General features: G+C 54.8%; 2 protein-coding genes across 4 annotated transcripts in view; one reads left to right on the top strand and one right to left on the bottom strand.

The window, feature by feature from the left end:
• The window catches only part of RBPMS (RNA binding protein, mRNA processing factor), a 169,629-nt gene that overhangs the window by 889 nt on the left and 154,102 nt on the right, over positions 1–14,638 (bottom strand). For 2 of the 3 annotated variants that reach the window (XM_029935626.1, XM_029935620.1), the window contains one exon: positions 11,710–11,779. In XM_029935626.1, the coding sequence (XP_029791486.1) occupies positions 11,710–11,779 (70 nt within the window). Of the gene's footprint in view, positions 1–5,067; positions 5,160–11,709; positions 11,780–14,638 lie in introns of those variants that run through there. The other variant, XM_029935614.1, reaches the window with a different exon arrangement.
• Positions 4,245–10,436, top strand: LOC115288362 (translation initiation factor IF-2-like). Its single transcript, XM_029935638.1, has 4 exons — positions 4,245–4,526; positions 6,784–6,848; positions 9,243–9,402; positions 9,620–10,436. Exons 1-4 carry the CDS (start codon positions 4,469–4,471, stop codon positions 9,796–9,798), a joined length of 462 nt encoding a protein of 153 aa, XP_029791498.1. The 5' UTR covers positions 4,245–4,468; the 3' UTR covers positions 9,799–10,436.

Genomic DNA, 14,638 nt, shown 5'->3' with positions numbered 1-14,638 from the left:
ACAAGTAGCTCTGCATGCTAGAATTTTGCACAGAGAAATCCTGTGTGTGGGAGGAAGCTATAAAGAAGGCGACATTAGGAGCAACCTGCCTAACTATTCAAAGTTAAACTGATTTGGGAAGATGTGTATTTAGCAGTACACGTCCTAAAGTGAGAAGCAGCCTGTGGACACTCTCAAACGGCACTGACCGGACCATGCGGGTGAATACTCCTATGCAGAACCGGCCCGCACCGGGCTGGCTGCACGAGCTCGTGGCCCGGTCAGCCCTGGCCCGGCCTAGTGTGGAGATGACGGCGGAAGGAATGGGCCCCGAGTCAGAAGATCACGCACGATCCCCACAGACCTATGGATCACAGTACAATCCCCCAAGAAATCGGGGTGCAGCTTTCAAGGGCAGGGGTCTGGACGTTCAGAGCCTCACCCGTAAGGGGAGCAGAACACGCACCAGTCTCCTGAGCCCGTTGCCACTATTCCGTTAGCGCTCGTACATCAGTTTAACTGTGCTTTTCACACAGGCCTAGCTAGCCAGCCCCGGCGTCGGAGGTGCTCCCAGGTCACGCTCTGGAAGGCCTGGCGCGCACACGACCTCCGTGACCCTCCACCCTCGTTTCGTTTTCTCAGCAGAGCTTTCTGAAGTGGCTGGAGTGCAGGAGGATCAACCCCTTCTGGAAATTTCACTTTGAGTGCTTCGCCTCCTCTGGGGCCCAGCACATGAGAAGGATCACCGGTCACTCAGCAGGGGCATGGTGATAAAGTTGAGTGGGCCAGGACTATGCACGTGCCATCGTGGGTACATGTCACAAGACCTGTGACACTCAGTGAGCAGGGCCCACTCTTGAAAGCTACATCCCATTGCTGCACCCTGACCTGTACCCGGCTGGGGCACCAGGGTCTCAGGCTTCCGAGCACGCGGCAGGCTGGCACAGTGGACCTTCCCAGTGACCCTATGACCTGCTGCCCTGTAACTGACACTGGAGGAGCCTCCCCACCAGAGGGGGAGGTGGTGTCCCTTAGTCCCCGAGCTCTTTGTGGCTCCATACAGGGAAACCTGCCTTGAGGAAGTGGAGTGGAGTTGCTTTTTCTCCCCCCGCTCCGCTTATCAGGTCTGGGACGACAAGTTCCATGTCATCCCAAACTTGGTCAGGGGCCAGCAGCCCCCAGCTGTGTGCGGATTCCAGGAAATGGCTTCTGAGGAACAGCTGTCACCCTGGGGCTGTTCCTACTTTGGAACAATTCACAGGGGGCGGCACGCGCAGCCCGGACGCTGGGAACCTGCGGGGGCCTGGGTGCGGGGCTCGCAGAGCACCATGGTGGGAGGGCAGCCCAGACTGCAGGTGGGAACGTGGCCTTGAGACCAAGCCTGAAACCCAAGCTGCCACACTGCCTTCAGGAACAGGAGAGAAGGGACTGAATGAATAGGCAAAGGAACACGGGCCACGTGTGTGCACACCGGCCCATGGGCTGAGGATGGCCCAAGTCCCCTAGTGTCCTCCAGCACTGGGCAGGGGCCAGGCGGGTCTGCCTCCATGTCTGCTCAGCAGCCATCTGTGGGTAAGTGCACGTTGCCACTGCTGGCTCCACCGCCACTTCCCAGACAACTGTCCCCATCGCTGTCAGCTGTGCCCAGGATAGTTGTGCCATGGCCTCAAAGGCACCACGTCTGAACCCAGACTCACCACTTCGCCGTAACAAGCTCCAGCTCCCGCCCCCTCCACCTGTGTCGCTCTCCTGCCACCTGGCCCCTGGCTGACACAGATGATTGCTACTTCCTGATACCACCATCACCGTCTTGGGTTCGCCTCTCCTGGTGTTTTTAACTTGACTCTTCACTTTGCTGTAAAGATGGCAGAGCTGCCGAAGCCCCAACACTCCCCTCAAGGACCTCAAAGCATGGCCGCAACCAACGGGTCGCATGCTTCTGTCCCCCTTGGCCTGCTCTCTCATGACAAGCTCAGAAGGCAGAGCACGCGCCGCTCCTGTGGCCTTCCCTGAGCACCGCAGCCCGCAGGCCCTCTCCTCGGCGCGCTCACTGGGGGTCCGCACTGTCCAGGCCATCTGTTGGGCCTTCTCGAGAATCCTCCTCCTCCCTACGGCTGTGTCCGCCCTCCTCCACCCCAGACATTGGCACTTGCATGTAACAAAACCTCCCACACCTGCTCTCGGGGCAGCAAAAGAAACGGGAAGGTGGGTAATAAACAGCACGGAGCGCTGAGAAGCCTGTGCCTGGGGATGCAGTGCACCCTCAGCACCCGCGTGGGGGCTCTGCCCTGGTTGGGGGGGAGGGGAATGGGAGGGTGCCTCTGGCTTCCCCGACAGTAACAGCCCACTCTGACCATGAATCACTCTGTCCCTTTCCTCCTGAGCAGGAAGCAAGGTGCACGGGTCTGGGTCACTTTGATGAGAAAGGCTTTGAGGTGAAAACCACGGAAGGGAGGAGGCAAGGGGGGAGGGGGCGAGAGCTGACAGTTTCCCGAGCTTTTCCATAACTGTGCCGTGTAGATGTAATTCTCACATGGGAAAAGAATGCGTCCACATTGCCATAGATGTTCCCAGACTGAACAGAAGGTCAGAATGTGGCTATTTCAGTCCCTGTAAACAAGGAAGGGGTTTAGCTAAGAACGGAGTTCAAACCTTGGAATGTATTAACAAGGACATTTTAAACAGAACACAGAGACATCCGGGAACACAGCGCACCACGGAGAGGAGAGGTGGGGGCTGGGCGAGGGGGTCAAGCTCCCTTTGCGGAGCAGCCTCTCCCCACAGAGCCTTTCCTGAAGGGGTGGGGGCCGCAACGCGCGCATGTGACAGGACACACAGGGAGGAAAACACACGTAAACAATCTTGTCTGGAGCCCGTCACCACGGTCCCGTTGAAGACCCTGGAGAACACTGCTCTCTGACAGAACATTCTACAATTCTAAAACATTTCACGTCAGCTGGCCCTCCTTCCAGGGGCTGCTGCCGGCTGCGCGGAGCCACGTGCCCTCCCGGCTGGAGGAAGACGTTTCCCGCTCCTCCTAAACGCACTCGGCCTTTTTACCACCGCTCTCTTCCCCGGGAGTCTCGCCAGCACTCTTCGTTTCTCCCCGAAGTCAGGTAAAGAATGTCACCCCCTCCCATCATGCTCTCAACCAACATAGGACATAGTTTTCTTTTACACCTGTTGGCTTTTTAAAAATCTTAAATGCTAATGTTAATCTGTAATAAAAAACCTCGCTACTAACATTTCCAAAGGTTCATCGTCTCCAATCTCTAGAAGAGTCTTCTGGGGTTGGAAATTCCTCCCCACACTCTGAATACACCTCCCCCTCCCACCTGCCTATCGCTGCGCACCCATCGACCCGGGAACCGGCACACAGCGCGGCCAGCGGCCACCTCCCCCTGTGGGCCCAGCTCCTGCACTTGGCCAGAGCAGGCTCAGCCTCCTCGAGGGCCGGGCCCCCGCAGGCGGCCAGAGGCAGCGCTGACTGTTGTCAGGCCTCCAGCGCACACACGGTCTTCCCACAGACGACCCCAGAACTGGGGAGCCCCAAAGGAACGTGGCTAGTGCCGCAGACACCCTGCACCCCGTCTGGCCGGCTGCCAGCACCCTGACACGGCTCCTCATTGAGTCCCGGGTACCAGCCCCTTCTGCTAAGTGCAGTCACCATGTGCTCCAGCTGCTCCTTCCTCCTGCCGACCCTCCTCTGCCCTGAACTGCTGATGCTTGGGTCAATATATTGCATTAAAAAAAAATCATTCTAACTTGCTTCCAAAAAATTGTATGGGTAGCTTTTAATTGGTCCTTCAAGTCTGCCAGAGGAGGGGGAGACAAAAACCAACAAAATCTTGTCTTTTAAGAAAGTTTTATGAAGTGATAACAGTGGTAAGAATAGCCCAGGCATTCCTAATAAAAGAACCATGGCATAAGGACAAGCTAATGTAGAAGGCTATGGAATTAGTGGGATAAATATCAGCTGTCCTACATGATGTGGAAAACATTCACCTGCTCGAAGTTTGGTCAGTGGGAGAAACCCAGCTGGGGGGGGGGGCGTCACGGACCCCAAGTGCAGGCTGCCGGAGATAGGATCGGAAACCTGGTTCCCAAGCTGTCTCTGCCGATGGATGGGCGCTATTGTGAGCAATAAATTACCTAACTCCCAAAACTGAGGTAATGACCTCCTTGGCTAGATCTGCCCGGTTCTCTGTCCTTAGCAGGAATCGTGCACTCTTGCTGACTCATCCTTTCTTTATAGGTCCCTTTTGGGGATGAAATTTGCTGCCTTATTTGGGCCGAGACATAACCACTGTTGGTCTCCCCTTGGCACGGCCGTTGTTCAAGGCCAAGTTTTCCAGAGACTGGAAGCCCCTCGTATCATACCCAGCAGGCCTGTCACCTCAGGAAGTGCCACATTATTTATTGTTTTAGGACAACACTTACTACTAGAAGCTGATGAATTAAGGAGTAGCAGCTGGTATCAACTGAGGAGATGAACAAGTCACTAAAATCCTCATCCAGTAGGAAAGCCCAGAGTCTGGAGAAATTCAGTAAGAATCCTACCTGATTCGGTTATGTCCAAGGGCAACCGCTTATTCCCAAAGAGGGTTATAAGACCGATTCATTGGGAAAGGGTTGCACCATGTGGTATAATTGGATTAATAAGTCAGAAGGAATACACATACTACATCTTAAAAAGATTTTCACTAAAATGGTTAATCCCCCCCCGCCCCCAAAAAAAACCAGTGTAAGGGCTTGAAGGGGAAAGTGTGACTTAGTGAAAATCCCCTCAGGAGGAATAGCTCCTTCCACAGGCTGCGGGAGGAGCAGGTGTGGAGAGCCTTACCGGCATCGGCCCCACCAAGCAGGGTGATGTGCTCCCAGGGTGCCCTTCCCCACGCGGGCTGGGGCCGGAGATCATGAAGAGCAAAGCCCTGAACCCGGCCTCCACGCCGGGTGTCTCCGCCCAGAGCACCCATCATCAGAATCATCTTGGCGGGGGGGACAGGGATGGGGACACCGAGATTGCTGGGCCGCACCTCCTCGGGGCCCTGCTCGGCCTCTCACCGCCGAACTCACCAGGGCGCTCCAGTTTTGTAGAACAGCTTGAGTACGGTCGCCACCACTGAAGATTGCGTTAATACCCACAAGACAGATTGCAGCCACCATCACACACCTGGAACCTGGGAGGGAGGAGGAAATCACCCATTATTAACAGGGTGCAGGGACTTCCAACCCCCGGGCCGGCCGCCTTCCCTGAGTCCTGACGGCCAGCCCGTCCTGAGGGCAAAGAGCAGAGTCCATGCCAAAGGGACCAGAGGCCTCCGATGCGGAGCTGGGGACAGGGGCCACGTGAGAACGGCCTTACGCCAGCGGCATGGACGCCTCAGCCGGAAGTCTCGGTCGTGGTCAGAGGGGAAGGACTGGGGCAGTGGACTCACTTCCGGGGGAAAGGGCACCTGGAGACACGTGTGCCATGGGAGACGCCGTCTCCACACACCCACCCAAGGGTACTGGTGTGTCCACCATGACGCAGAGCTGCACACAGTCCTGCGCGAGGTCTGTTTGGAAGCCCCGCTGGGGAGAGGCTCAGGACCCGAAGGCTCTCCCCCATCAAAGAAAGGAAGCACCCCAAAACCCAGGCAACCCCGGGAGCTGCTGCAGAGCACCATGTTGGTCAGCCCAAGGCCAGAAAAGCAATCCTCCAAGAGGATCCTATGTGGCCAAAGGCACCAATGAACTCATTTTTGCTCTAAGCACCTCTGGAAAACAAAACTAAAAGGAAACATTTGTGACTGTATCCTATTCCCCAGGGTTTGAGAATTTTGAAATAGGAAGGTGCTGAGGCCCAGCAGATCAGAAATTCTTAACATTCTTCGGCAGGCAGGACTGCCTCTGAGCCAGCTGGTGTTCAGGAGAGTTCCAGGGGCTGGTGCAGGAAGCCGCCCCCGGCTCAAGGACGCCGGAGGCCCTGCTCCCTGCCGACAGGGCGGCTGGTTGGGGCACACAGGGCGTTGCTGCAAACCCTAGGTTCCCCGAATCGCCTCACTGGTTTGCTGGCGCAGGAAGCAGCCCCCCCACCGGGGTTCGGACAGAGACTGGACTGGGTTGGGGTCACGGGTGAGGCTGAAGGAAAGCCTGCCTTCCCAGGACAGCTCTCTTCACAGAACCAAGGAAAAAAGGTTTTCCCCAGAATTTCACTTTAAAAACATTAAAAGAGAAGTGGATGAAATTCCAGTTTCCTAGTAAAGGTTGGGTCATTTGAGGACAGGAAAATAAATACTCATCTTTGCAAACAAAACCCATCAGCTGATCCCACATCCCCCCATCTCGCCTGCACTTGCCAAGAACTTTCAAGGGAGGGCGCCTCAGGCGCCTCCCAGGAGGGTCAGACCAACACTGCCCTTTCAGGATATCCTCGCCCCGGGGGTCTGGCAGCACAGGGCAGCACCGCCAGGCTGCTCTTGGCAGTGACATCAGCAGCACCTGTTGGCATGACAGCCCCCCCCACCCCCCACGGGGAGGGACAATGCACACGCCAGTCTGTTCTACTAGGACCCTGTGAGAGCACGCCCCAAAGAGCATAAAATATCAAAGGAAAGTCCAAACTGTATTTTTAACTTTACAGTGAACATGCAGGCCTTCTGAATTTCCCTTTGCAGCCACAGAGGGGGGAAGGTTGGGTGAGGGGTGGTGGGTGGGGCAGAGGCCCCCATAGGTGGCCCTGACCTGTGCTGTGAAGGCACAGGGACCCCATATCCTGGTCTTCAGACACAGCTGCCTTCTTTTAACTTCTCCGTCCGTCAGGCAATTCTCCCGATGCATGTGCCCAGGGGTCTTGGAGCTCACCCCGCCAAGCTCACAGAACACAGGTAATGGGCAAAACAGGAGGGAGATCACAGCTTGGGCCGCGCGGGCTGTCCTAACAGTGTGGTTCGCAGATGAGCTCAGGAAGCGCTTGTGTGGCTGGCGCTTGTCTGCGGGGCTGGGAGGGGTGTCGCCCACAGTCCCTGACAAGGAGCGGGATTTCAGGCCCAGCCCTGCCTTTACAGTTGATGGCAGGAAGCTACCAGGGCCTGGGCTCCCGAACCGGAACCAGGGGGCATGGCTCCTGACTGGGCAAATGGAGAAGCGGCTCAGGGAAGGCAAATGAGCACCCAGCGTAAGCCCCCTGCAGGGCAAGCCTGTAGACTTGGCAAAGGGGCAAGAGGAGGGCAAGAAGACTGGAGGAGTTAGATTCTTCTCTAAACTTAGTGAAGGGAGTCTGTTCTGATGAGGGAACCCCACACAGATGGGGGGGGCTCTGCAGATGTTCACTGGGTAAGTTACTACACTGATGAACTTGAGTGAGAAAGGAGAGGCGGCTAACAGGAGAAAGGGGAGCAGCAATTCAGGCCAAAGCACCGCCCTGGTTGCTGGGCATAGGCGGTGTGGGGGTGGGGGGTGGGGGGAGTGGGGAGGGGGAGCTGGGCGCCTGGGGAGGAGGCAGGGGTCCCTGTAGGAGCCGCACTGCTGAGTCCCAAGCTCCGTCTTGACATCCAGCCCTGGGGCTCCCTGGACAATGGCAGCATCCCCAGGGAACTTGTGCTCATAGCCAGAGGCCGAAGAGCCCGTTCCTCCCAAAACAAAACATAAGGAATACACACAGCTTTACAGTCCAGTCTTATTATCTCTTGCCTTGTCCTTCGCTCATTTGTTGATGCCATAACTACATGTGCTTTTAATTTCTGTACTGTGGTCTTGGTCTGTGGCCAGGGAAACTATAGGAGTTCTTAAAGAACAACCTCCCATATCCACCCCAGCTCCTAACATTTTTAAAATTATTAACTACATTTGGAGACCCAACAAGAAAAGCTGTGGAACTCTCATTCCCTATAAAAAGTTACTACAAACTTGCTCACGCTGGGGGCACCTGGCTGGCTCAGTCAGAAGAGCATGCGACTCTTGATCTCAGGATTGTTGAGTTTGAGCTCCACGTTTTGTGTAGAGATTACTAAAAAAACAAAACAAAACAAAACAAAAAACCCCAAATGTTAAAATAAAGAAACAAACAGGGGCACCTGGGTGGCTCAGGTGGTTAAGCTTCCGGTTAAGCATCTGACTTCGGCTCAGGGCATGATCTCACAGTTTGAGAGTTTGGGGCCCCTAGTGGGCTCAGAGCCTGGAGCCTGCTTCAGGTTCTGGGTCTCCCTCACGCTCTCTGCCCCTCCCCCACTCTTTTTGTCTCAAAAATAAAATAATTTTAAAAAACTGCCCATGCTTTCCTGTTCTCAACATTTCTGGAAAATGGATCATTTTCAATGATTGTTACATAATCTGGGGCTGTCTATCCCATGGCTGGGCCTTTAGCAACATTCTAGGGATGTGCAGACATAGCTTGTAGCCAGACTAAACACTACCAAGCAAGATGATTAACAAATTAAAACACCAATGACATTCACACCTCTGATGGTCTCATTTAAGTCGCCAAGGACGGTAAAATCATGCACACCCACCTGCGCCTCTGGAACTTTCCTAACAGGTTCATCCTGAAGCAGCCTGAAGGCTGACTCTTTCTCTTTAAAATGTGTATCCATGATGCTCAGTCATTAGAGCTGGGAGTTCCTTAGGGGCACAGGCCTCATTTACACATTTTTATATTTAGTTCATAGCAGACACATAATATATGTTTATTTAAAGAATAAAGAGCTTGTTTACTTTTCTAGTCTGGTCACTGATTTCCCTTCAGAAATAAGAGGCCAAAGTGAAAAACGAAAAATCCCGGGAGGGCCCCTACCCAACAGGCCCTTGGACGGTCGAGGGCTTGGAAGGGCGGCATCCAGTGCTCCGCACACCGGAAGTGACGGCAGTCTGAGTCTGCTTTCAGGTCGTCAGATCTGCTACCAGACATCACTCCTGCTCTAGTTTTCTATTCGGGTGCCATCTCTCCACAGAGGAAGGAGGTCCCCTCTGAGAATGGAGAAGGCCACGTGGCCTCCTACATTTAGCCTTGTTGAAAGATTCCTTTTACTCTAAAATGTTTACTATTTCATCAGAACCACTGTTTTCAATTCTAGTTTACACTTCCCTAAAATTTCATGGTCTAGATTATTAGCTGTCCTGGAAAGGATTTGATCCAAGAGACTAGAAGGAGCCTGAGTAACAGATCCACACTGACTGGTCGAACGTCAGGCAGGATGGGAGATTGCAGTCCTGGCCCCCAAGGGTGGTGGCGACGAGTACAATTGCCACCCTCCTTGCTAATACGTCTCCTCTGCTCCCTCCAGACCCCGAGGAAGGGGCAGGCCGGTGGCCCAAGTTTAGCTCAGGACAAAGAACCCACAGGAGATGTTCCATCGGCAGAGACCCTACAGCTCGGCAGCCATCCTTCAAAGGGGAACCTGTTAGCCAGCCCTTCTTCCACTGCCTCTGCTGCCTCTAGCTCTGGTAAGATAGGTCTGAGGGGAAGGACGGTGTGGGATTTAGGTGGGCGGATATAAACAAAGTGCAGACCTTACTGGCTGGAACTCTGCAACCACTTAAGGATCGGGCTTCCCTTTGGCCTATATAAGTGCTGAAAAACATCCTTCCTCAGGCCAAATGCCACCACCATACTTTGCCAACTGAAACTGCCAAATTCAAACGTATTCTCCTCTTTTCTCAGCTGCCCACACCATTCCATACTGTTCACCGGAGCAGCTCACACCGCGGCCGAACTCCCCGCTCCAGCCCTCCCCCTGCGGACCTGTACCTCGTGGGGAGGCGGAGCTGCAAGGTTCCGTCCCGCCCACCTCCTTCCGGTTCGTTCGTCCACTTCCTCCACTTCCTCCACCAGCCACTTAATGCTGAATGCCAGACCTACTTTCAACCCATCAACTCTTTTGTGAGCGTCCAGTTATCTAACCCGAGGCGCGTCTACACGGACACCACCAGCCTCTGAAAGCTGAGAGGAGCACAGTCAAGGGACACGGCGGTGCCCACACGCAGCGCCTTCCGAGCCACACAACAGAGCTGCACCAGCATCATCCTGGGAATGGAGGGAGGGTTCCCTCATGAGGAAATGGCTGAGGCTTTCTTAAGTGAAAAAGCCAGTGCTGGGGACACGCCGTTTATATAATTAATTATGGGCGAATGGACATAGAACATGGAGACGTGAAGTCCGGGATGTAATGGACCCTAGAATACCTCCCCCCCCTCCCCCCAGCTTAAAAATGTTGCTTTCCGGAAGAAAAAGTCTTCCCTAAACAGTAAGCTTTTAGATTTCAAAAATAGTAACATATTTTTAAATACTTTAAGTACTTACTATGGACTTTTTTCTAAGAAATTACATTTAAAGTATAATTGCCACTTACTAACATTACCATGTCATATAAAACAGGTAACAACATAATTTCAGAATAAGGGACAGATACAAGTAGTTTTAAAAAAGGAGTCTAGGAGTGGTTGGGTGGCTCTGTTGGCTAAGCGTCTGACTCTTGATTTGGCTCAGGTCATATAATCTCATTTTCTCTCTCCCTTCCCTCCCCCAGCCCCTCTTTCTTTCTCTTTATTTTGAGAAACACAGAGCATGAGTGGGGGAGGGGCAGAGAGAGAGAGAGAGAGAGAGACACACACACACACAGAATCCCAAGCAGGCTGCATACTGTTAGAGCCCAGTCTGATGCGGGGCTCAAACCCATGGAACTGAGATCATGACCTGAGCCGAAACCAAGATTTGGACGCTTAACCGACTGAGCCCCCCAAGTGCCGTCATGATCTGTTTCTTGAGTTCGAGCCCCAGGTCAGGCTCTGTGCTGACCCTCCGCTAGGTAGAGATATGCACATAATTTTACAAGAACTCTTTAGAGGTTTAGTCCTTCCCTACTCTCATTTTTCTTCTGTTTTATGAAGGAATGATATAAACTCAGAGAACCATAGATGATGGAACTGTAACATTACAAAGACTTTCCTCAGTTCGGGGCAGACTCCCCAAATGTACACACCATATTAGAGCTCAGAATAATGGTGCTTTGTATGCAACAAATTCAGTCAAGATACTCAATTAAAGGCATCTGGAATGTTATACATCTGATATGTTTATAGGAAAAAATTTTATTTGGGGGCTGCCTCAGTCAGTGGAGCATGCAACTCTTGACCACCCCTTCGCTGTTCCGAGATGGTGCCCTCTTGCACTCACCAGTGGGCTGTGAGCTTGAGCCCTATGTTGGGCATAGAGTTTACTTAAAATCTTAAAAAAAAAAAAATCCATTTGATGGTTCTCAGAAGCAAAGTTAAGCCTAAAATAAAAGGGCACAAAGATACCATTTTGGAATATAGCTTCCTTCAAGTTAAGAAACGTTAAGGAAAGGCTATTGGAAACAGATTAGAAGTTACCCAAGGTTCTAATACGCATGCACGCGGGGAAGTGAATTCTGGTAACTCGCGGAGACCGCCGGGACCCAGCACCTCGCACCGGGGGCCGCCGCGCGCCTCTACCAGACGGAGGTGGCTGTGGAAGGGCCGCCGCCTGCCAGGGACGCCAGCTCTGGCTGATTTATGAAGTGGAAGGCCACAACTCGGTGCCGCAAGCCAGAATACCGTCCCTCCCTGTCCCCCGACCCCGGATGGAACCTCCCGGGAGAGACGCAGGGCCACCGGGGAGGTCGGGCCGCGAGCCGACGGGCTCAGGTAGGGAGGCGGCTGTGGGTGCAGGAGGGCGTCTGCTTTGTACGGGGTGCGCTTAGCACCCGACTGTGGCTCAAGCCAGGTACTTACGTAGCATTCAGCAGAACTGACGGGACTTCCAGCCCTGAGAAGTAGCCTCGGAGGGAGGGAGCCAGCGCATCTGGAAAGACATGTGGGGAGAAGGTGGTGAACCGGGGCTCTCCCTGGGCATTGTCGTTCCTCGCAGGGCGTCCTGTCGGGAGGCCTCCCCTTCGCTGTTCCGAGATGGTGCCCTCTTGCACTCACCAGTGGGCAGGAACCCCCAGGGGCTGGAACGTATCAGAACAGCACCCCGAGAAGCCTTCCCCACCCCCTGAAGAACACGGGGGGGGGTGGGGTCCAAGCTCTCAGGAAGACCCGCCTTAGGAGCGCGCCAGGTCCAGCAGCTCCCAGGCGCCCTCCGCTGGGCTGCGGTCTGGCCGGGCGAGTCCCCGTTTCTGCACTCACGCAGCAAGGCCCAGGCTAGGGGACAGGCTGCCTGATGGTTTTTCTAGGCAGGGTGTGGAAGCATCTGTTTCGACAAGGAAGGGGTGGTTCACGACCCATCCATGCCAGCTGTCTGGCCCGGACATCTTTGTGATTCTGCTATCCTTTTAGAGAAGGGGTTCTGACTTCTCGGCACCGTGCATACCCGGTACCCCATGCCTCCTGCTCGCTCTGCTGAGAAGCACCCGTAGCCCCCTCTTTTCCATTAGGCTTCTAAAGCAGAAGGCCAGCCACAAAGCAAATGGATCGCGTGATGCTCTGTCCATTCGGCAGAATGTTCTTGGTTCTGTTCGGAGGAAAACGTGAAGAAACAAAAGGGCAAGTGCACGTTGGCTTTAACAAATGTCCATGTGTTGGCAACATCCGTTTTGCACCTAAGCCTTTGGACAGAAGCAAAACATGCCCATCCACTGCTGTCCTGTCATGGAGGAGGGAGCGCAAATTCCACCAGAGGACAGCCTCCCGGGAGGGCCGGGGCTCTGGAGAGCGGCCTCCTCCCAGGGCTGCAGGAGGCGAAAGATGGATCTACCACCGGGGCCTGGCCCATCGTGTTCCCAGAGTAGAATGCAATGCTGGAAGGAACTTCACCCTGACAAATCTACTTCAGTGGTTTAATCAGACTTTGCTGGAGAACCCCTGTGCACAGGGCATCTTGCTCAGATCTCCAAAGCATCAACAATGAAGCAGCAAGGTGGCGGAGGTGGAGAAATCAAAGGACAGTTGGGCATTCTGAACGGCATCCCCACGGGCACAGAAACCAGTGGGGTCAGGATCCGGGCTCAGGCTCCACTAGCTCTGGTAACTTGATTCTAAAAGCCGGGCTGTGTAGGAGTGGACTCCAGACAAGGCTCACTCACACAGGACCTCTGACCTTCTGTCCTGGTGCACGTGCAGAAGTCCTTAGCGTTTACTTCTACCCTGGGGCCTCATCACAGGGTGGCTCCCTCCTTTCTGGTTCTCAGTCAGGGCGAGGGGCCACACCAGGGGACCCCATCCCAACCTGGGGCAGCGGTACCTGGCCTCACTTACTCGGGAAATGGGGACCTAAAAGGACCACAGATGCATTTTAAGCTTATGCCCGTACCAGGGATCACCTGGGGGGCAGGGGGGCTGCACCAGATAGTCCCAGAATCAGGTTACCAGCTCCAGAGGGCTCCCTGCACTGAGAGGGCAAAGCTGTGTTCGTCGGGAGGCACGAGCAGGCACTGAAGCTCATTAAGGCAGGGCGAGGGTCATCCGCCACTTAGTAACATTTAAGAGAAGGGACCAGAAACTCTTTGCATGCAGGCTAACAAAGAGGTCACTTTGGGAATTTAGGAGCATATGCAGGATAAAGGAGAGAGAACAAAAGAAGGGAAGTGTGGAGGATGGGAAGGGTGGGGGGGGGAGGAGTACAGGGGTGTAGGGCAGAGGACAGAAGGGAGGAAGACAGACAAAGACAAATTTCATACCTACCCATGGCTTATGGCTTTGTGCATCTGAATCCACTTGCTCACTAAGCAAAGGGCAGAGTTGGAGCTGCCTTCCTGGGACAGGTGGTAAAGGACGGGATGGGGGCACAGCCCCGGGGCAGGCGGGGGACTGGGAACCTAAACACACAGCGGGAGGGGACAGGTCTGTGCACGCTGGAGCCGGAGGGAGCACAGTGGTGGCGACTGGTGCTGCCTGGGTGTGGGGTGGGGCGCTGAGCCCCATGAGGCCAAGACACGCTGGTGTTTCAGAGACACAGGAAGAGGGAGGTCTGACCAGGGGTGTGGGGGCGCAGTGGATGGCATGACTCTGGGTGACGGTGACCGCGAGAAGGAAGCCCGCGTCTCCCACACGCCCACCCCAGCCTCCGCTAGCCTGTCGTGCATGCCAGGCCTCTTCCCCCCACAAAAGCCTCACACCTGAGCACTGCAGTCAGCCTGGCCTAGGACCCCTGAGCACTCCAGGATGATAAGCAGGCGGACTCTGGGCTGTGGGGTCCCGGACAAGTGGAAGTCAGCTCAGCTGAGCTGAAGCCAGCCCACTGGCTCATTCTCAGGGAGGATGTGCTGGTGATGGAGTCAACAGAGGCCCTGAAATTCATCGCTCTAGTGCACCACGGCTTGGACACCCCTGCCCTTGCCAACCGGGCGGGCTCTTCTCGATGCATGCCACAGACATCCAAGCCAGGTGTCCTTGCAGGTCCGACAGGTGCAGTGGCACCCACCTGCCAGCAGAGGGCAGTGTACCCCCCACCAGTGGAGGCTTCTCCCCAGCATTCCTGCACAGTGGAGCAGGCAGGGGGGCTCACCAGCAACCTGAGTTCCCAGCAGGCAGCTGGTCCAGGTGAATAAGCTGTTTGGGGCTAGCCACTGCTGCCCTCCAGGGGGTGGGGAAGACACCCATTCGGCCTTTTGTTCTGCTGTGGGTTTTGGCCCCAGATCCACTCCTGCCCACTGCCCAGCAGCTGCTTTTTGTGCATTATAAACACTGGGGAAATGCATGGTTCCCGGACTCCCTCTCCACG

This window comes from Suricata suricatta, chromosome 1 (assembly GCF_006229205.1).
Source record: "Suricata suricatta isolate VVHF042 chromosome 1, meerkat_22Aug2017_6uvM2_HiC, whole genome shotgun sequence".
NCBI classification, from domain to species: domain Eukaryota; kingdom Metazoa; phylum Chordata; class Mammalia; order Carnivora; family Herpestidae; genus Suricata; species Suricata suricatta.
The sequence above is the reverse complement of the archived record's forward strand: the minus strand, read 5'-3'. Positions and strand labels throughout refer to the sequence as shown.

Bases quoted from the DNA above. Each gene is read 5' to 3' on its own strand.
- LOC115288362 (XM_029935638.1), top strand. From the start codon at position 4,469: ATGAACAAGTCACTAAAATCCTCATCCAGTAGGAAAGCCCAGAGTCTG. The intron at 4,527-6,783 runs GTAAGAATCCTA...TCCGTCCGTCAG, and splicing joins CCAGAGTCTGGAGAAATTCA to GCAATTCTCCCGATGCATGT. The intron at 9,403-9,619 runs GTAAGATAGGTC...CTCTTTTCTCAG, and splicing joins CTCTGCTGCCTCTAGCTCTG to CTGCCCACACCATTCCATAC.